This window comes from Halichondria panicea, chromosome 11 (genome assembly GCF_963675165.1).
Source record: "Halichondria panicea chromosome 11, odHalPani1.1, whole genome shotgun sequence".
NCBI classification, from domain to species: Eukaryota; Metazoa; Porifera; class Demospongiae; order Suberitida; family Halichondriidae; genus Halichondria; species Halichondria panicea.
The window spans coordinates 4,502,879-4,517,869 of NC_087387.1; the positions used below are offsets into that span (position 1 = coordinate 4,502,879).

Sequence of the window (14,991 nt, forward strand, 5' to 3'; positions counted from 1 at the left end):
AAAGAATAGACATAGTGAGGCAGCAAAGAAAGAAATGTGCGTACAGTTAAGAAACTCTTCAATCTATGGAAAAAGGAAGGCCTGGTTTGGGAAATCGCGTGATCCACAAGGATTTTTATGAACGTGGGCGATAAGACTACTATACTGAGACAACCACCAAGCTGTGCTGCAAGTCAGATCAGAGAACCAGCGTGGCCAGCTCTGGTGGCAGTAGCTACCTGCTATATGATAATCATGACTAAGCTACTCTTGATCTATACCATGTAGAAAGACACAAGAAAAGGTGATAGTCTGATTGAATCTGAACACACAATCTAGACTAGTAGATCATCTAGCTAAGCCTAAGGTATAGCTAGCTATAGTGCTTGCAAACTTTCAGTTCAAGTCCATGTCCAGCTTGCTGCAGGCAAAGTTTTATTAGTCATAAAACTCTACGTGGGCAGTCCAACATCTCTAGCACTGCATGCCCACTCTCATTTTCATCCTTCTACCACCCTTATACCCTCATGCGACTTCCCGATACAGGCTCTCCTTTTTCCTAACTCTACGTCTATTTTCTCCTCCAATCAATACCGTATTTTATCTCATTGAACAATTAATACAGTATTTTATCTTATTGAACGATTGTGATAAAGAACAAAAAAATAAAAAGGAGAGCCTGTGTAGAGGCTACATAGACACAGAGACAGACACACACACTATCGTATACCTCGCTTGCACATGCACACCAAGGCATAAATATGGGTTGCTATATAATAGCTACAGTATATAGCACAAGTTAGATTCAACCGGACAATCGGATTGGAGAGGTATAGTTTTACCCATTATTTGTTAACTAATAATTATGACATCATCAGCCACAAGGCCATAGATATCAAGAAAGACGTCAGGCAAAATGGATGTACATAATAATGGGTAAGCACCAGACATTAATCGTCAATGCAGCAGTCGCTACTTTTAGAGGTCGCGGAGGTGCTGCATATTTATAGAGGGTTGAATAAGTGCAGTACTTATTAAAGTGTACGTGTACATACAGTGGAGATTGGACCAGGTGGCATATACGGCACCGGATGTATTTTGAAGGGGGAGGGGTTCGGATTAGCTAAGGAAAATAACAAAAATTAGGGCGTTTCCACATCCGGTGCCGTATAAGACACCTGATCCCTCTTCTTTACCATCTTTAACACCTCATTTTCTCTGAGCAAAGCCTTCTCTCCATGTCCACCATGTCTTGTCTCTAGTTTTGTGACTATAATAATCTGCAGACGTCAGCACTTCAGGGTCAGAGGTCAACTGAGTGCTCACAAGGTCATAAAGGTCAACCACATGGTCAGAACTTGATGCCAGAATGTCTGAAACTCTGAGACTTTGCAGACTTGTTTTGAGGGAGCTGCAGAAGATAGACTCTCAAGTGAGGACTCTCTGTAGCTGATAGTATTATAATGTAGATTGTATTAATGACTAAACAAAAAGGCTGGCAAAGTTTACAAATATTCCGACACATTCTTTTAATTAAAGAATACCATTAATTAAAAAGTAGATAGTACTCAATCTTCATAGCCTAAACAGTATAATATAATAATTATGTTCTCATAATACGGTACTTTATATAAAAAAGAGGCCCCTTCTAATTATGACATTTAATTAGCACGTACCACACCGTAATTGATGTAGAAAAATAATTCCACTTCTAAATGGCTCATCTTTTAAACACAAAACGTTCCGCCCAACTGGCGTTTATGCTCCACAGCTAGTATAGACTTTTTAGAGAAAATAGGCGTGGTTTTACTTGCTAGCTAGCTGCACCGTTGAGAGCTGACTCGTGAACAACATTCATTGACTGTACCTATGGATCAAACAACTGTGAAAGATATGTTTTGATGTCTCAAACAAGCCTTTTTATAAGTGAATTACAGCAACGCATAACGGTAGGTGCTTCTTTTAGGGCCTAAAAAATTATGCTGATGCTGACGTGGTATTACGGTAACTATAATCTCACTAGTCTCGCAAATGTATTAAAAAGCGACCTTATTTTTCGAAGAAGTACGCTCGTGTGAATATCTACATACATACTCTGGCACGATTATGTAAAGTAGAACTATTGGCACCATAATTATATAGTGGTACATTTCCAAGGTAGTCTTGTGAGTAGTATAATATTTGGTGTAGGCGCGTACTGGACAGTTCTGGAGCTACGTGAGAGCTGAAGTCACTAAAAGCACAGCAGATGATGTCACTCCTAAACAGAGATTGCTAAAGACGTGTGTTTCCTACCTGGAGAGCTCAAGACAACATAGGGTAGGTCGTGCATACTATCTAGCATCCATTAGTAGGTCTCAGAAGAGGTACAACATTGAATTCTATATAGTGATGACATTTGCTTAGCTGGCAGTTTATCGCGACTAACTCTAGGCTAGTAAAACTTTTTAACTGACTGTTTAGCTAGCTCTGTACGTTGCTCAATATTTCTATGGCTAGCTATAGTGTTTCTCCAGCTGAGTTCTTAGTTAGAGCTCGTCCAGATATTTATTAACAGGTGCAGTGTTCTCACGTTTTGTAGCAAACGTATCTCATAGGGAGAGGTTCACTGGGGTTCATCGACGGAAACATGATTTCTCAACTTGAGTCGACTACTCTTTCACTTTGAAAAGCCTTAGTCAAGTGTAACTGTAGGGAACACACAACATTGAAAACCCAATATCAAAATATTGAATGAGAGTCACACGAGATGTGTTGTACCTCCTAGATAAATCCGACTAGAAAAACATTTGCAATGTGAAAAATTGCTAGGATTGGCCAGGGGAACCACAAAAAAGCGTGGGAACAAGAAATCAGACGAGAGCATAACTCCAATCCGTTACAACGTCAATCACATGTATACTGGTAGTTTTCCCATGTTTTCCCAGCCAATATGCCACGCAATTTTTACTGGTGGAGTGATGACCAATCCCTATATATATTTATTATACATCCATTTTAGAATGTGGGGCACATAATCATGATGATTTGTGATGAATTGATGTTCCTAATACATGCAGTGTTGAGCACAGGTGCACACAGTCCATCCATGCGTAGTAACATGCACGGACCGTACTGGTGACTGCATGGAATGATGTGGTGGATGGAAGCTGATAGGTGGATCTGGAACACAGTCTATTATTTAATATACTATGTATTGTACATGTTCATGACGTTGTAACGGATTGGAGTTATGCTCTCGTCTGATTTCTTGTTCCCACGCTTTTTTGTGGTTCCCCTGGCCAATCCTAGCAATTTTTCACATTGCAAATGTTTTTCTAGTCGGATTCCCTTTCTTTTTCAGTACAGTTTACGTATCATGACATGCATAAGTGGAACGTTAAGAGGCAGTACAAGAAGAGAAGACAGGACTAATCAGATATCTTCTCGAATATCTCTGGACTAATAATTATAGTATAATGAGTAATAATTTATTCCTTGATAATTATGTTGAATTTGCGAATCAGTATTAAATGACAGCCATTTTAAGAGCATGATATCTAGCCAGTGCATATAGCATGCCTTTCAGAGAAAGGGAGCTAGAGCTGAACAGTGTGAAGAAAAGGAACACCTCAGGCTCTGGAAAAGCACTGCTGCACTGATTTTAGGCGCACGGTTTATTAGCCACGCCTATCTATTATTATTGGCCACAACACAATTGCTGAGTCATTAAAGATGGCGGAATTGTCTAGGTAAGAGAAATAGAGACTGAGAGGTCATCTGCCTTGTGGAAGCAATCGCAAATCTGAAGAAGCGCTTTGTAATCCAGGTTGTAGTCGTTTGGAAACCCTGTGCAGAATGTCCTGGAGATGGCTGTACTTGGAGTAAATGCTGGGCAAGAAACTTACTTACTTACTTACTCACTTACTTACTTAGTCAGTCAGACAAAGAGCGGTGAAACGTCGAAATAGTGCAATTTTTAAAATGAAAATATTCATTCATTAAAATGTTTATGGATTATGAAATGAGAGATACAAATAGAGAAAAGGCTAAATAAACTATCTGTTCAGCCAGTTTCTTGATGTGGCCTTTCCCTGCAGAGATAGAACAGTTTTGAACATGAGTCAAAATAATTGAAATATTGCTAAACACAGGCAAACCCACTGCCAATCCTATGTAAAACCTACTGGTTTTACTAATATGTTTGCCGAGCATTTATTTGCTACTGAGTGGGAGGAGTTAATTATTGAGTGTACAGTGTAGGGATATAAAATAGCTACTTTATTGTTTAACCAACTGAAATACCTGGCTAATTAAAAATTCATGCATGAAATTCATGCATTTGATCCGATGTAGGCCCCGATAAACATAATTTTAGCATAATACATGTAGGTGTCTAATTGGCAACAGTGTCCATTTTTGGTATAGATCATGGCAAAAATGGCTAAAGGTGAATATTATGGATCAGTTTAAGTCAACAAGATAACACTGAGAATCATTGTGTTGTTGTGTGCTGTGTTTAGTCTACATTTTGTAAAAGATGCCCATATACCATGTATATGACTGCATGGTGGGAGATGATTAATCCCACTCTATATTTCTACATACCTATATGCAGGAGATAGTGTTCCAGTACCAAGGTCGTGGTGAGAGGTCAGTAAAGGACACTGCTAACCTGGTTGGACTCAAAGTACCACCAAATACACTCAAAGAGGACTTTCTGAAGAACAGTAGTGGAACAGCCAGAAGCTAGTTTAATAGTTATGGATCTATGTGTACGTACAATCGGTTGTTTTGTATGTTATTTTTGTAACTTGAATATAATTATTATACTGTATAGCTGGTTATTTTCGAGGAATGACCCAGAAACACAAAATTAGTGCCTTCAAAATTGTTTTACATCTGGCATTGAAACCTCTTTACTGTAGGGGTGTGGTCATTTGAACCTCTATCCTCGAAATGTTTAGTTAGGGCAATCTGCGAAAATTTAGTGCTGTAAAAATAATCAGGTTATTTTCGTATGGTCGTATATTTCATATTGCATGTATATACATACAGTATCGTACGAACATTAAAAACTATGAGCGCTACGTCCTATTCTGAGCTGTATATACGAATAATTAAAATAACGAATTGGGAGTTCATGAAAATTACCTGTATACACATTTTTGAGGGGCTTACTTAATTATTTCGCTGTTAGCAAATTCCCTCGGCCCTCGACCACTGATTACTATATATACCGAGCCAATATACGTTATATTAATTGTATATAATCGATTTGCAAATGGAAGGCATGACTTGGGAGTATAGTCAACCAGCCAACAAAATCATTCTATTCTTTTACGAAATTTTAAGTGCCTCAATTGACCTGTGCAACATAATACACTATTAACAAAAAGAACTTAAGTAATACAGAACAATAGCAGAGAATTTTAAATAGGGTGGCAAATTAATATAAGACACACAATTTTACGAAAGTTACGATATGACATAATACAAAAAGTCATGTACAGTTACTGTGCTCTACATTATAAGAAAACAAGTGATGTTTCTCTACGCTAGCTAAAGTGTACAAACCAATTATGCCCCCTGTAGGACTTGAACCTACAGCTACAGAGACTATACACTTCTATATATGATCATGTGGTAAATGTTTTTGTGATAATTATGTGTCAATAAATTATACTGAGCTCATGGGCATGAATTCTTCAATAATGCTGGTTCTGGATCGGATCCAATGAAAGGGTTTTGCCTTATTCATGTTCGTCCAATGTGTACGATTACACAAATCACCAGACGTGATCCTCAGAGTTCTCGAAGCGAAACTAGTGAAGACTTCAGTGATAGTCCTGGCTTCATTTGAATCACGTGAATACTTTTCATAGTCCTTCTTGTCATTTTTATGATCTTCTTTATACAATGTGATACATTTAATTGTACCAACAACAATGGCTTGTTTGGGGATAACAGTGATGTTACTGAAGCAGCTCAAAATTAGAGGATCAGAAAATGCTTCGAAATGAAGGTGAAGATGTAGGCGTTGTCTAGACCTATCAGCTTTTGACCATTCAACCAAAATCAAAGCCATCGGAGTTCCAGAAAGTTGGCGCGTCCCATCTTTATCAAAAATTTTCAACCGAAAGCACAGTATCTTGATTGACCCATCTGTAAAGGCTTGCTTCATTTCCTCGATGTCCTCTAGAGTACCACCTCGTGCTGCTCCAATGCTCTTGTTTACATGATCAACACAAAAACGTAGAAAGAAATCAGGCTGGCTGAAAAAACGAAAAGTATTGCCATCTCGTATTATCTCACGCACTCCGTTAATATCCGGACCCTGAAATGGAATACCAGGATCACAATACAGCGAGGGATTTTGCTTCAGTCCTATGTCATCGATCTGTTCATGCAAGTCACCCAAATCAGCAGCAGGAGACTTCAAAGCTTGAATGTCCTCAAGATTGGTTTTCTGGAGCTCAATCCACAATGGTATGAACAGGTTACCATAAGAGACTTCGTCACCACTGCAAGCAGTTTGAACGATTATTTTCGTGTACTCTAGTAGACTTTTGTTGCGTTCGAAGTAAGTAGCCCATTGGCCAGAATAGCAGGCATCAACGATAATAATCACTAGGCTTTTGAATTGTTTACGATCCCGTTCCTTTAGCTGATCGAGGACCCATTTTGGAGACAATAGACCGGACTGAAATGCAATCACATCCCCAGCAGATGCGTCCCTAGTCACGGTATGGGGCGTGTACTCCTTACCCATCATTGTGCTACAATCTTTTAAATCCCAACGCAGGTACTTCCTGTTGAGAGTTTGCACCTCTCCAACAGGAATAGGATTGTTTTGTAACTTCGTGGCAGTTTCGGAGGACAAACCGTGGCCTGTAAGGCAAAGAACTGAAACAATTTTATTTATTCGGGCTGGGTTTTCAGGATTGCCAACGAGAAAATGCCTACATTGCTCTACAAATGATTCGTCCACTGCGTCCATGAAACCAAATTTAGTGTATGACCAATGCTCCCTATGATCCTTTGTAGGAAACATATCACCAACTCTTTTTGCATAGAATTCAAACGAATCGAAATCATCCATCATTTGGGTATTGTCTTCAAATTTAGTAGACTCATATTTTCTCTTTGCTAGAGTGACTAGATCTTGATCTTGCAAATCTAAACAATGTAATAAGGGTCCTGATTTCCACATTGCGTATAATAGGTAGTTTGACACACAATTGAAACTGAATTTACCAAGGATGCATGTCAATTTTCATAATTATATACGTGCATGTATACTGTACAATGTATGTTATATAAATGTACAGATAATTGCAACTACATGTACATGTAGAATACACTTAATTACAGCATTGATCTATCGAACGTACTTTCAGGAACACCAAGAATATTGCACAGCTCAAGACGGCTTCCTCTCCTAATCATGTCATCAACAAATGATTTCGCATTAAGACCGGAGTCAATAGAGCATGGGAATGCCAATGCTAGCACCTCAATCTGAATTGGAGCAAGCAACAGCATCATATACCGTTAATACTCAGAACGTCATGCAGAACATCATTATGAGCAACGGGTAACCTTATACATAGTTATATTGTAGTATAGTTAGTTAGCGCTAATAAAATTAAAATTTCCATGACAAACAAGCACTTGGTCTATAATAATTGCATGAAAAACAAATTAGCTTAATTACCTATACAACACATTGTTACAGTAGGAGAGTCTACAGTATAAAGTTATACCGGAAGAGAGGGTGTGCATGTGCATGCATGGATCCAATATCATCCACCGCACTCAAATTAACCACGAAATATCCTATCCTAGATGTGATTACAAATGATTATAATTATGTACTGTATATAGCAGATAATTTTCATGGGCGAGCTGACCTTCACAAAAATGTTCCCCAATTTTTTTCGTTACGAAAATCTCCTTAAAGCAAAATGTTTACCCCACGAAAATTACCCCCGCTATACGGTAGTACGTTGTGTCTGTTTGATAATGTAACTGAATTTCAGCCTCGAGCAGTGCCTTTGGGTTTATAAATTCCGACAAAAACAGTGCCATGTGCACTGCATGCATGCCCAATACAATAAGTTCTATGTAAAGGTTATCCTCAAGGCTTCTAGAAATTGTGACTGCAAGTATTAACCTTATTATCAACGAGTTGAGCTTCATCATCACTGCCCTGATCATCTGCACTCTCCATGACCAGATGTTACCCTGTAAATGGTAAAGAAAGCAATTTTAATTATTACTCGCATGTGGTTTATTTATTGTATTTTCTGCGAGTACGAGTTCACATTATTTTTCTCATTCGCAGCTAATGATTTATAGTATATAGATCTGATTACCAGCAAATATATATCACCTAAAGGCAAGGTATCGCATGCGTACAGATTTAATCATGATAAAAAAATACCAAATACCTCGATTATCAGCTGGGAGAATGGCCACAGGCAGTCCGAACAAGTGTGGGTGAGCTGAAGAATATAGATACAGTTAAGACATTCATAATTATATTGACTATAGCTAAAGAACTGATCATGATGCAGGTGGAGAGATATCACATAATAACAACATGCACACAGATCTAGAATAAACAGTAGACTAGACCTAGCTATAATTTATATATAGATATAGTCTCCATCATACATTAATGCAAGATCTACAACTAATAAAGGCACATCTAGATTCTACAAACCTTTTTGTGATGTGAAGAGCTATGTTACGTGCTACCAGGTTGCGCGCAAGGTTGAGAGACTGTACTGAACACGAGGGCCTACAAAACTTAGTTAAGGGCCTATGCAGGTACGTGTTATTAAGGATGTGGTCATAAATTACTGATAGCTCTATAAGCTTTGTGGGTATTGCATGCAGGAGTCTCATGGATCAGCCCCTCCCAACCCTTCTTAGGAGGGGGCTGATCCATGAGACTAGTGTGGGATATAAATGTAAATTGTACACCTAGAATTGTATCTAGAAAGTGAAAGCTGGTGTCATAAATTACTGTAATCACTGTAATCAAGTATAGCCACGCCTGATACGCAAAATTAAAATTAAAATTAAAACCACTCAAAATGGCTATTCTGATATAATAATTATAGATCTACGGGATTTGGTAAGTATTAGCCAAATCAACGTATCCATTATTATAAATCCCATGATGTAAGTAATAATAATTAGTTCGACTTATAATTTATTGAGTTTACTGAGTTTAATCAAAAGTTTGTTAGCAACGTAGTGAAGAGATACATGTATGTATCTATAGTTACTGATTAAAAGAAGCTGTCCCCATAAAAGTCCACTACAAAGAGGAGACAGGATAGTAGGATGGGCCCGATGAGTGCTCCCTGCAGACCAGCAAAGTAGATACCTCCAGCAATGGCCAGACCAGTCAGGTAAGGGTGTCCACTGTAAGAGGGGGTACAATCATAATCAGAACTGGTCGACCAGGTGAGTATAATTTATTGGATAAAGTGCACTTATAACCTCCCACCAACGACAATCCCTCTGTAATTCACATGTATAGGGCCATTCTTCATAGCCACTATTTCATTGTGTACCTAGATCACATTTCAGCTCCACTGTACATTACCTAATGCTTCAGAGCACAACAACTTGTTATGCCTCGGTGCGCGTGTGTAAACGAGGTATACGGTAGTGTTTATGTGCATTTGTGTGTGTGTGTGTGTGTGTGTGTGTGTGTGTGTGTGTGTGTGTGTGTGTGTGTGTGTGTGTGTGTGTGTGTGTGTGTGTGTGTGTGTGTGTGTGTGTGTGTGTGTGTGTGTGTGTGTGTGTGTGTGTGTGTGTGTGTGTGTGTGTGTGTGTGTGTGTGTGTGTGTGTGTGTGTGTGTGTGTGTTCCCACTCCTATGTAGCTTTGACAAATCCACCAAGGGAGGCATCAGCACCTAGCTGCACCTAGCTGCAGTGCTTTCATTAACCCGAGGCGCGCTGTGGCTTACAGTAGAGTGTCAGTCTGTCTGTCTGCCTGTCTGTGTGTTCTGAGTCTACTCACCTGGATGCGATAGCACTGTGTTTATACAATGGATAGCCTCAACACAACAAGGTAGTAGTTTTATAAATTTGGCAGATTTTGATGTTAAAGCTTCGTTGTCGAATAAAAGTGAGCAAAAGCTAAGAAGCTAAAAAGCTTGAACCTGCACGTTGGTCGTTGCACAGATTAACACGCGGCTTGGACTCGAGGCTGTAGACTACTAAACTTCAAATTAACAACAGAGGGTTTGCACTTCAGTGCTCTGGTTAGTATAATATTCTGTGCAGTTTTAATTAGCACTTCCTGTGGAGCAGGCTGGGTCTCTGTTACAATAGAGTCTTTGTGTACAGAGGCCCTGCAGGGGCTCTCTTGTTGGTTGCCATATGCAACATTATTTCTTCTACTTTTCCTTGCTACACGTATTCAATTCAAGGATTCTTCTTCATGCATTTTGTATACTGCAGGGATTTGTTGGCACATCTGGACCACGGCTCTGGACCGTGTGCTACAGTCTTGACACACAACGAAAGGAATAGACATACAATTATACTAGCCGTACAAAACTCATCCTTCAATTTCCCTATTGATGAGTGTGTCCACAAAGAGCAGAGGTAACAAAGAGAGAGTGAACAATGCTAGAGCGGAGAGCAGTTGTCCCTGCAGCAGCCACAGCTCCAACACAGCAGGCAATGCCAACCAGTATGCCCCAATGAATGGAATGGCTCCAGCTATCCCAGCCACTACTGCAAGGAACATAAGAAAACGCAATCATGTGGGGGTAAAGCAATCATTCAGTGTGATGCAAATAAGACAAAGAGACCAGGATTTCTAAACTCTACTAGACCTTCTAAAACTAATTTCGCAGTGCATTTTACAGGGTTCTATTACATGAAGCCTTTTAGGAAGCCTTTTAGGAAGGCCCTATATCCATCACTCAGGGATTGAGGGATCTACAACTCTAACCAGTCAGTCTGGCCTCACCAGCTGGGAGAATAGCCACAGGTAGTCCGAACAAAGTGTGGGTGAGCCAGGTGTAGAAACCATAGAAGAATGCTCGTCTGAACGTTGCATGGAACACACTCCTTTAGAGAGATATACATGTATATCCGTCATGTCATGAACAACTAGTTATTGTACATGTATGCACAATTATGCAATTGTACACTATACATGTACATGTAATAATTATAGTAACATGACTGTTGATGCTCTCAAGACTTATGTTCAAGTAAGAATGTGCAGAGAGAAAAAGGATAAGCCTATTGGCTTTAACAATAGGAAATGTTTTCCAAAACATCTCTCCATTCTTCACCTTACTGCCCGTGAGAAAGTCTTGCCGTGTTTCTTCTTATCCCCGTCCATACCGACCTCGGTTGAGGTACCAGTTGTGGAATCATTGGAGGAGAGGGTTAAGTCCATGTGTGTTGAGTTCAACCTTCATAACTTTGTCATACTTCAAATACTGAAATTCATCCATTGTTAAAAGTGCTTCTATCTATATGCTGTAAGCTTCAACCAGCTAAAAGTTAGCATTTTCCATGTATGTGTAGGAGGCCATGGCATACTAGCTACTTGCCAACCACATACAGTGCATCCAGCAAAATTACTGTGTACTTTGATAGTGGATTTGGTTTGGCATGCATCTTTCAAGAAATACACTTGTTGTAGCCTATTCATTCACCTACACAATGGTATCAGCACCATTTCTTAGAAAGATTCCAATCAAAAGATATCAACATTTGTACAACCACTCACACAGTTGTGGTAATCTACTGGCACTGTAAACCATTAATGAAGCCTAATTTACCATAAATTCTGGGCGAATTCAACTTTAGATGCTTTGTGCATGAGTATAGATGAACTATGTAACGGAATTCATGTAAAGTGGAACCTCGATTATCCGGACACCTTGGTTACAGAGGTAGGCCGAATAGCTGAATATGAGGAAAATCGAATAGATAACCATGCCTTGATACAACCACTTAATTGATGAACAACTAGTGCCACATGGTTGTCTGTGCATGCATGCGCAGAGAAGCAGGCCTGTCTCCATAGTAACAGCTGCATGTGCATGCGCATTTAAGGGACACACAAAAAAGAAAATTGCCAAGCTGAGGTTCTACTGGTACACTGTACATGATTCAGTACTTCACTCATGCCTCATACGAAACACCACGTCATTGACATTTAGCTATACCCAGTAGTGCTGCTATAAATATAGGATCTGACAAAAAGCATGGAAACAAGCGATCGGAGGAAAACCGTACAATTTTTTAACAGGTGGCATACATGTACATGACATTGGTAAACATGGTCTAACTATACAATTACTGACTCGTAACATAATTAAACAGGATACCTAAAGTTAAAAGAAGCTGCCACCATAAAAGTCCACTACAAAGAGGAGACAGGATAGTAGGATGGGCCCGATGAGTGCTCCCTGCAGACCAGCAAAGTAGATACCTCCAGCAATGGCTAGACCAGTCAGGTAAGGGTGTCCACTGTAAGAGGGTGGGGAGGTATAATCATCAGATACTGAACTGCATGGTCACACAGGTGGGTACCAATAATTCAATAAAGTGCACCATAATTATAACCACCCACCAACGGCAATCATTTAGGGACACTCTTTATGGCCACCATTTCATTTTGTACCTCCCACCCTAAAAGACCACATCTCAAATGGCAGCTTCCACAGATTGGAGGCTCCACTCAGAGGAGGAAAGCCAAGGTCTATAGGGACGAAAACATTAAAGATCTTGTTCTGGGTTCTTGACCTTTGCATGGATATCTACCCGCTTCTGTTATTCTTTATTTGCCTGCTTGGAAAGCTTGCTATACCTAGATCTATACAGTGCAGCAAACCAGTACATCAACATTTATACCCTATAGCTACTAAAGGCTAATTTTCATACTGTATCTTGTGATTCTATTCTATCAAGATGGTTCACTTGGGGCGGGATAGCTCAACTGAATTTTGTTGTGATTATAAAGAGAATGACGCTATTGGCTGTAGCCCCCTCTCCAGCTTAGACGGACTGTAGCAGCTACATGTAACTGAATTGTGTGTGGGTTAGAGCAGCAATCATGTCTCAGCAATCATATACATGTAGCATGCAGAATAGCATTGAAGCTGAAGAGCTAACTGACAATCAGTGCACCCCTAATGTGCATGCAGCAACACCACAAGCTAATCTACAAGAGATCATTATCATATAGTACCCAAAAAGAGTGGTTCACCTTTTTTTTTTTAGTAAAATTGCTTCAGTAACCTTTTTTAGGAAAACTTTCTGGTGATTAGCACCCCTCCCCTTTCAATATTCCTGTATCCCCTGTTTAGCAGGGCCTCCTTTGTTAACAATGAGTTATTGTGTACAGAGGCCCTGCATGGCTCTCTAAGACTTGTTACAGTACAGGTAAAGGGCCTAACCATGTAGAATGCATATATACATGTACTAGCCGAACAAACTCACCCTTCAATTTCCCTATTGATGAGTGTGTCCACAAAGAGCAGAGGTAACAAAGAGAGAGTGAACAATGCTAGAGCGGAGAGCAGTTGTCCCTGCAGCAGCCACAGCTCCAACACAGCAGGCAATGCCACCCAGTATGCCCCAATGAATGGAATGGCTCCAGCTATCCCAGCCACTACTGCAAGGAACATAAGAGAACGCAATCATGTGGGGTAAAGCAATCATTCAGTGTGATGCAAATAAGACAAAGAGACCAGGATTTCTAAACTCTACCAGACCTTCTAAAACTAATTTCGCAGTGCATTTTACAGGGTTCTATTTACATGAAGCCTTTTAGGAAGCCTTTTAGGAAGGCCCATACCCATCACTCAGGGATCGAGGGATCTACAACTCTAACCAGTCAGCCTGGCCTCACCAGCTGGGAGAATAGCCACAGGTAGTCCGAACAAAGTGTGGGTGAGCCAGGTGTAGAAACCATAGAAGAATGCTCGTCTGAACGTTGCATGGAACACACTCCTTTAGAGAGATATACATGTATATCCGTCATGTCATGAACAACTAGTTATTGTACATGTATGCACAATTATGCAATTGTACACTATACATGTACATGTAATAATTATAGTAACATGACTGTTGATGCTCTCAAGACTTATGTTCAAGTAAGAATGTGCAGAGAGAAAAAGGATAAGCCTATTGGCTTTAACAATAGGAAATGTTTTCCAAAACATCTCTCCATTCTTCACCTTACTGCCCGTGAGAAAGTCTTGCCGTGTTTCTTCTTATCCCCGTCCATACCGACCTCGGTTGAGGTACCAGTTGTGGAATCATTGGAGGAGAGGGTTAAGTCCATGTGTGTTGAGTTCAACCTTCATAACTTTGTCATACTTCAAATACTGAAATTCATCCATTGTTAAAAGTGCTTCTATCTATATGCTGTAAGCTTCAACCAGCTAAAAGTTAGCATTTTCCATGTATGTGTAGGAGGCCATGGCATACTAGCTACTTGCCAACCACATACAGTGCATCCAGCAAAATTACTGTGTACTTTGATAGTGGATTTGGTTTGGCATGCATCTTTCAAGAAATACACTTGTTGTAGCCTATTCATTCACCTACACAATGGTATCAGCACCATTTCTTAGAAAGATTCCAATCAAAAGATATCAACATTTGTACAACCACTCACACAGTTGTGGTAATCTACTGGCACTGTAAACCATTAATGAAGCCTAATTTACCATAAATTCTGGGCGAATTCAACTTTAGATGCTTTGTGCATGAGTATAGATGAACTATGTAACGGAATTCATGTAAAGTGGAACCTCGATTATCCGGACACCTTGGTTACAGAGGTAGGCCGAATAGCTGAATATGAGGAAAATCGAATAGATAACCATGCCTTGATACAACCACTTAATTGATGAACAACTAGTGCCACATGGTTGTCTGTGCATGCATGCGCAGAGAAGCAGGCCTGTCTCCATAGTAACAGCTGCATGTGCATGCGCATTTAAGGGACACACAAAAAAGAAAATTGC

At 39.8% G+C, this 14,991-nt stretch overlaps 3 protein-coding genes across 4 annotated transcripts; 1 reads left to right on the forward strand and 2 right to left on the reverse strand.

Annotated features, from left to right (window-relative positions):
- The first annotated feature begins 1,271 nt into the window (after positions 1-1,271).
- LOC135343858 (uncharacterized) lies at positions 1,272-4,797 on the forward strand. The gene is made up of 3 exons (XM_064540881.1): positions 1,272-1,411; positions 2,170-2,298; positions 4,577-4,797. The coding sequence occupies exons 1-3, from the start codon at positions 1,349-1,351 to the stop codon at positions 4,709-4,711; spliced, it is 327 nt and encodes a 108-aa protein (XP_064396951.1). The 5' UTR covers positions 1,272-1,348; the 3' UTR covers positions 4,712-4,797.
- Positions 4,798-5,306: 509 nt separating this feature from the next.
- On the reverse strand, positions 5,307-8,845 carry LOC135343926 (uncharacterized). The gene is made up of 5 exons (XM_064540956.1): positions 8,687-8,845; positions 8,412-8,465; positions 8,135-8,205; positions 7,353-7,479; positions 5,307-7,137 (listed from the first exon to the last, which is right to left on the reverse strand). Exons 3-5 carry the CDS (start codon positions 8,189-8,191, stop codon positions 5,639-5,641), a joined length of 1,683 nt encoding a protein of 560 aa, XP_064397026.1. The 5' UTR covers positions 8,192-8,205; positions 8,412-8,465; positions 8,687-8,845; the 3' UTR covers positions 5,307-5,638.
- Positions 8,846-9,645: 800 nt separating this feature from the next.
- On the reverse strand, positions 9,646-14,911 carry LOC135343928 (transmembrane protein 245-like). Of its 2 annotated transcripts, XM_064540959.1 has the most exons (6): positions 14,197-14,911; positions 13,866-13,966; positions 13,454-13,628; positions 11,293-12,481; positions 10,962-11,062; positions 9,646-10,723 (listed from the first exon to the last, which is right to left on the reverse strand). In XM_064540959.1, exons 1-4 carry the CDS (start codon positions 14,301-14,303, stop codon positions 12,346-12,348), a joined length of 519 nt encoding a protein of 172 aa, XP_064397029.1. In that variant the 5' UTR covers positions 14,304-14,911; the 3' UTR covers positions 9,646-10,723; positions 10,962-11,062; positions 11,293-12,345. The 2 variants fall into 2 exon arrangements, with proteins under 2 accessions (XP_064397029.1, XP_064397030.1); XM_064540960.1 differs by lacking the exon at positions 10,962-11,062.
- Positions 14,912-14,991: the final 80 nt, after the last annotated feature.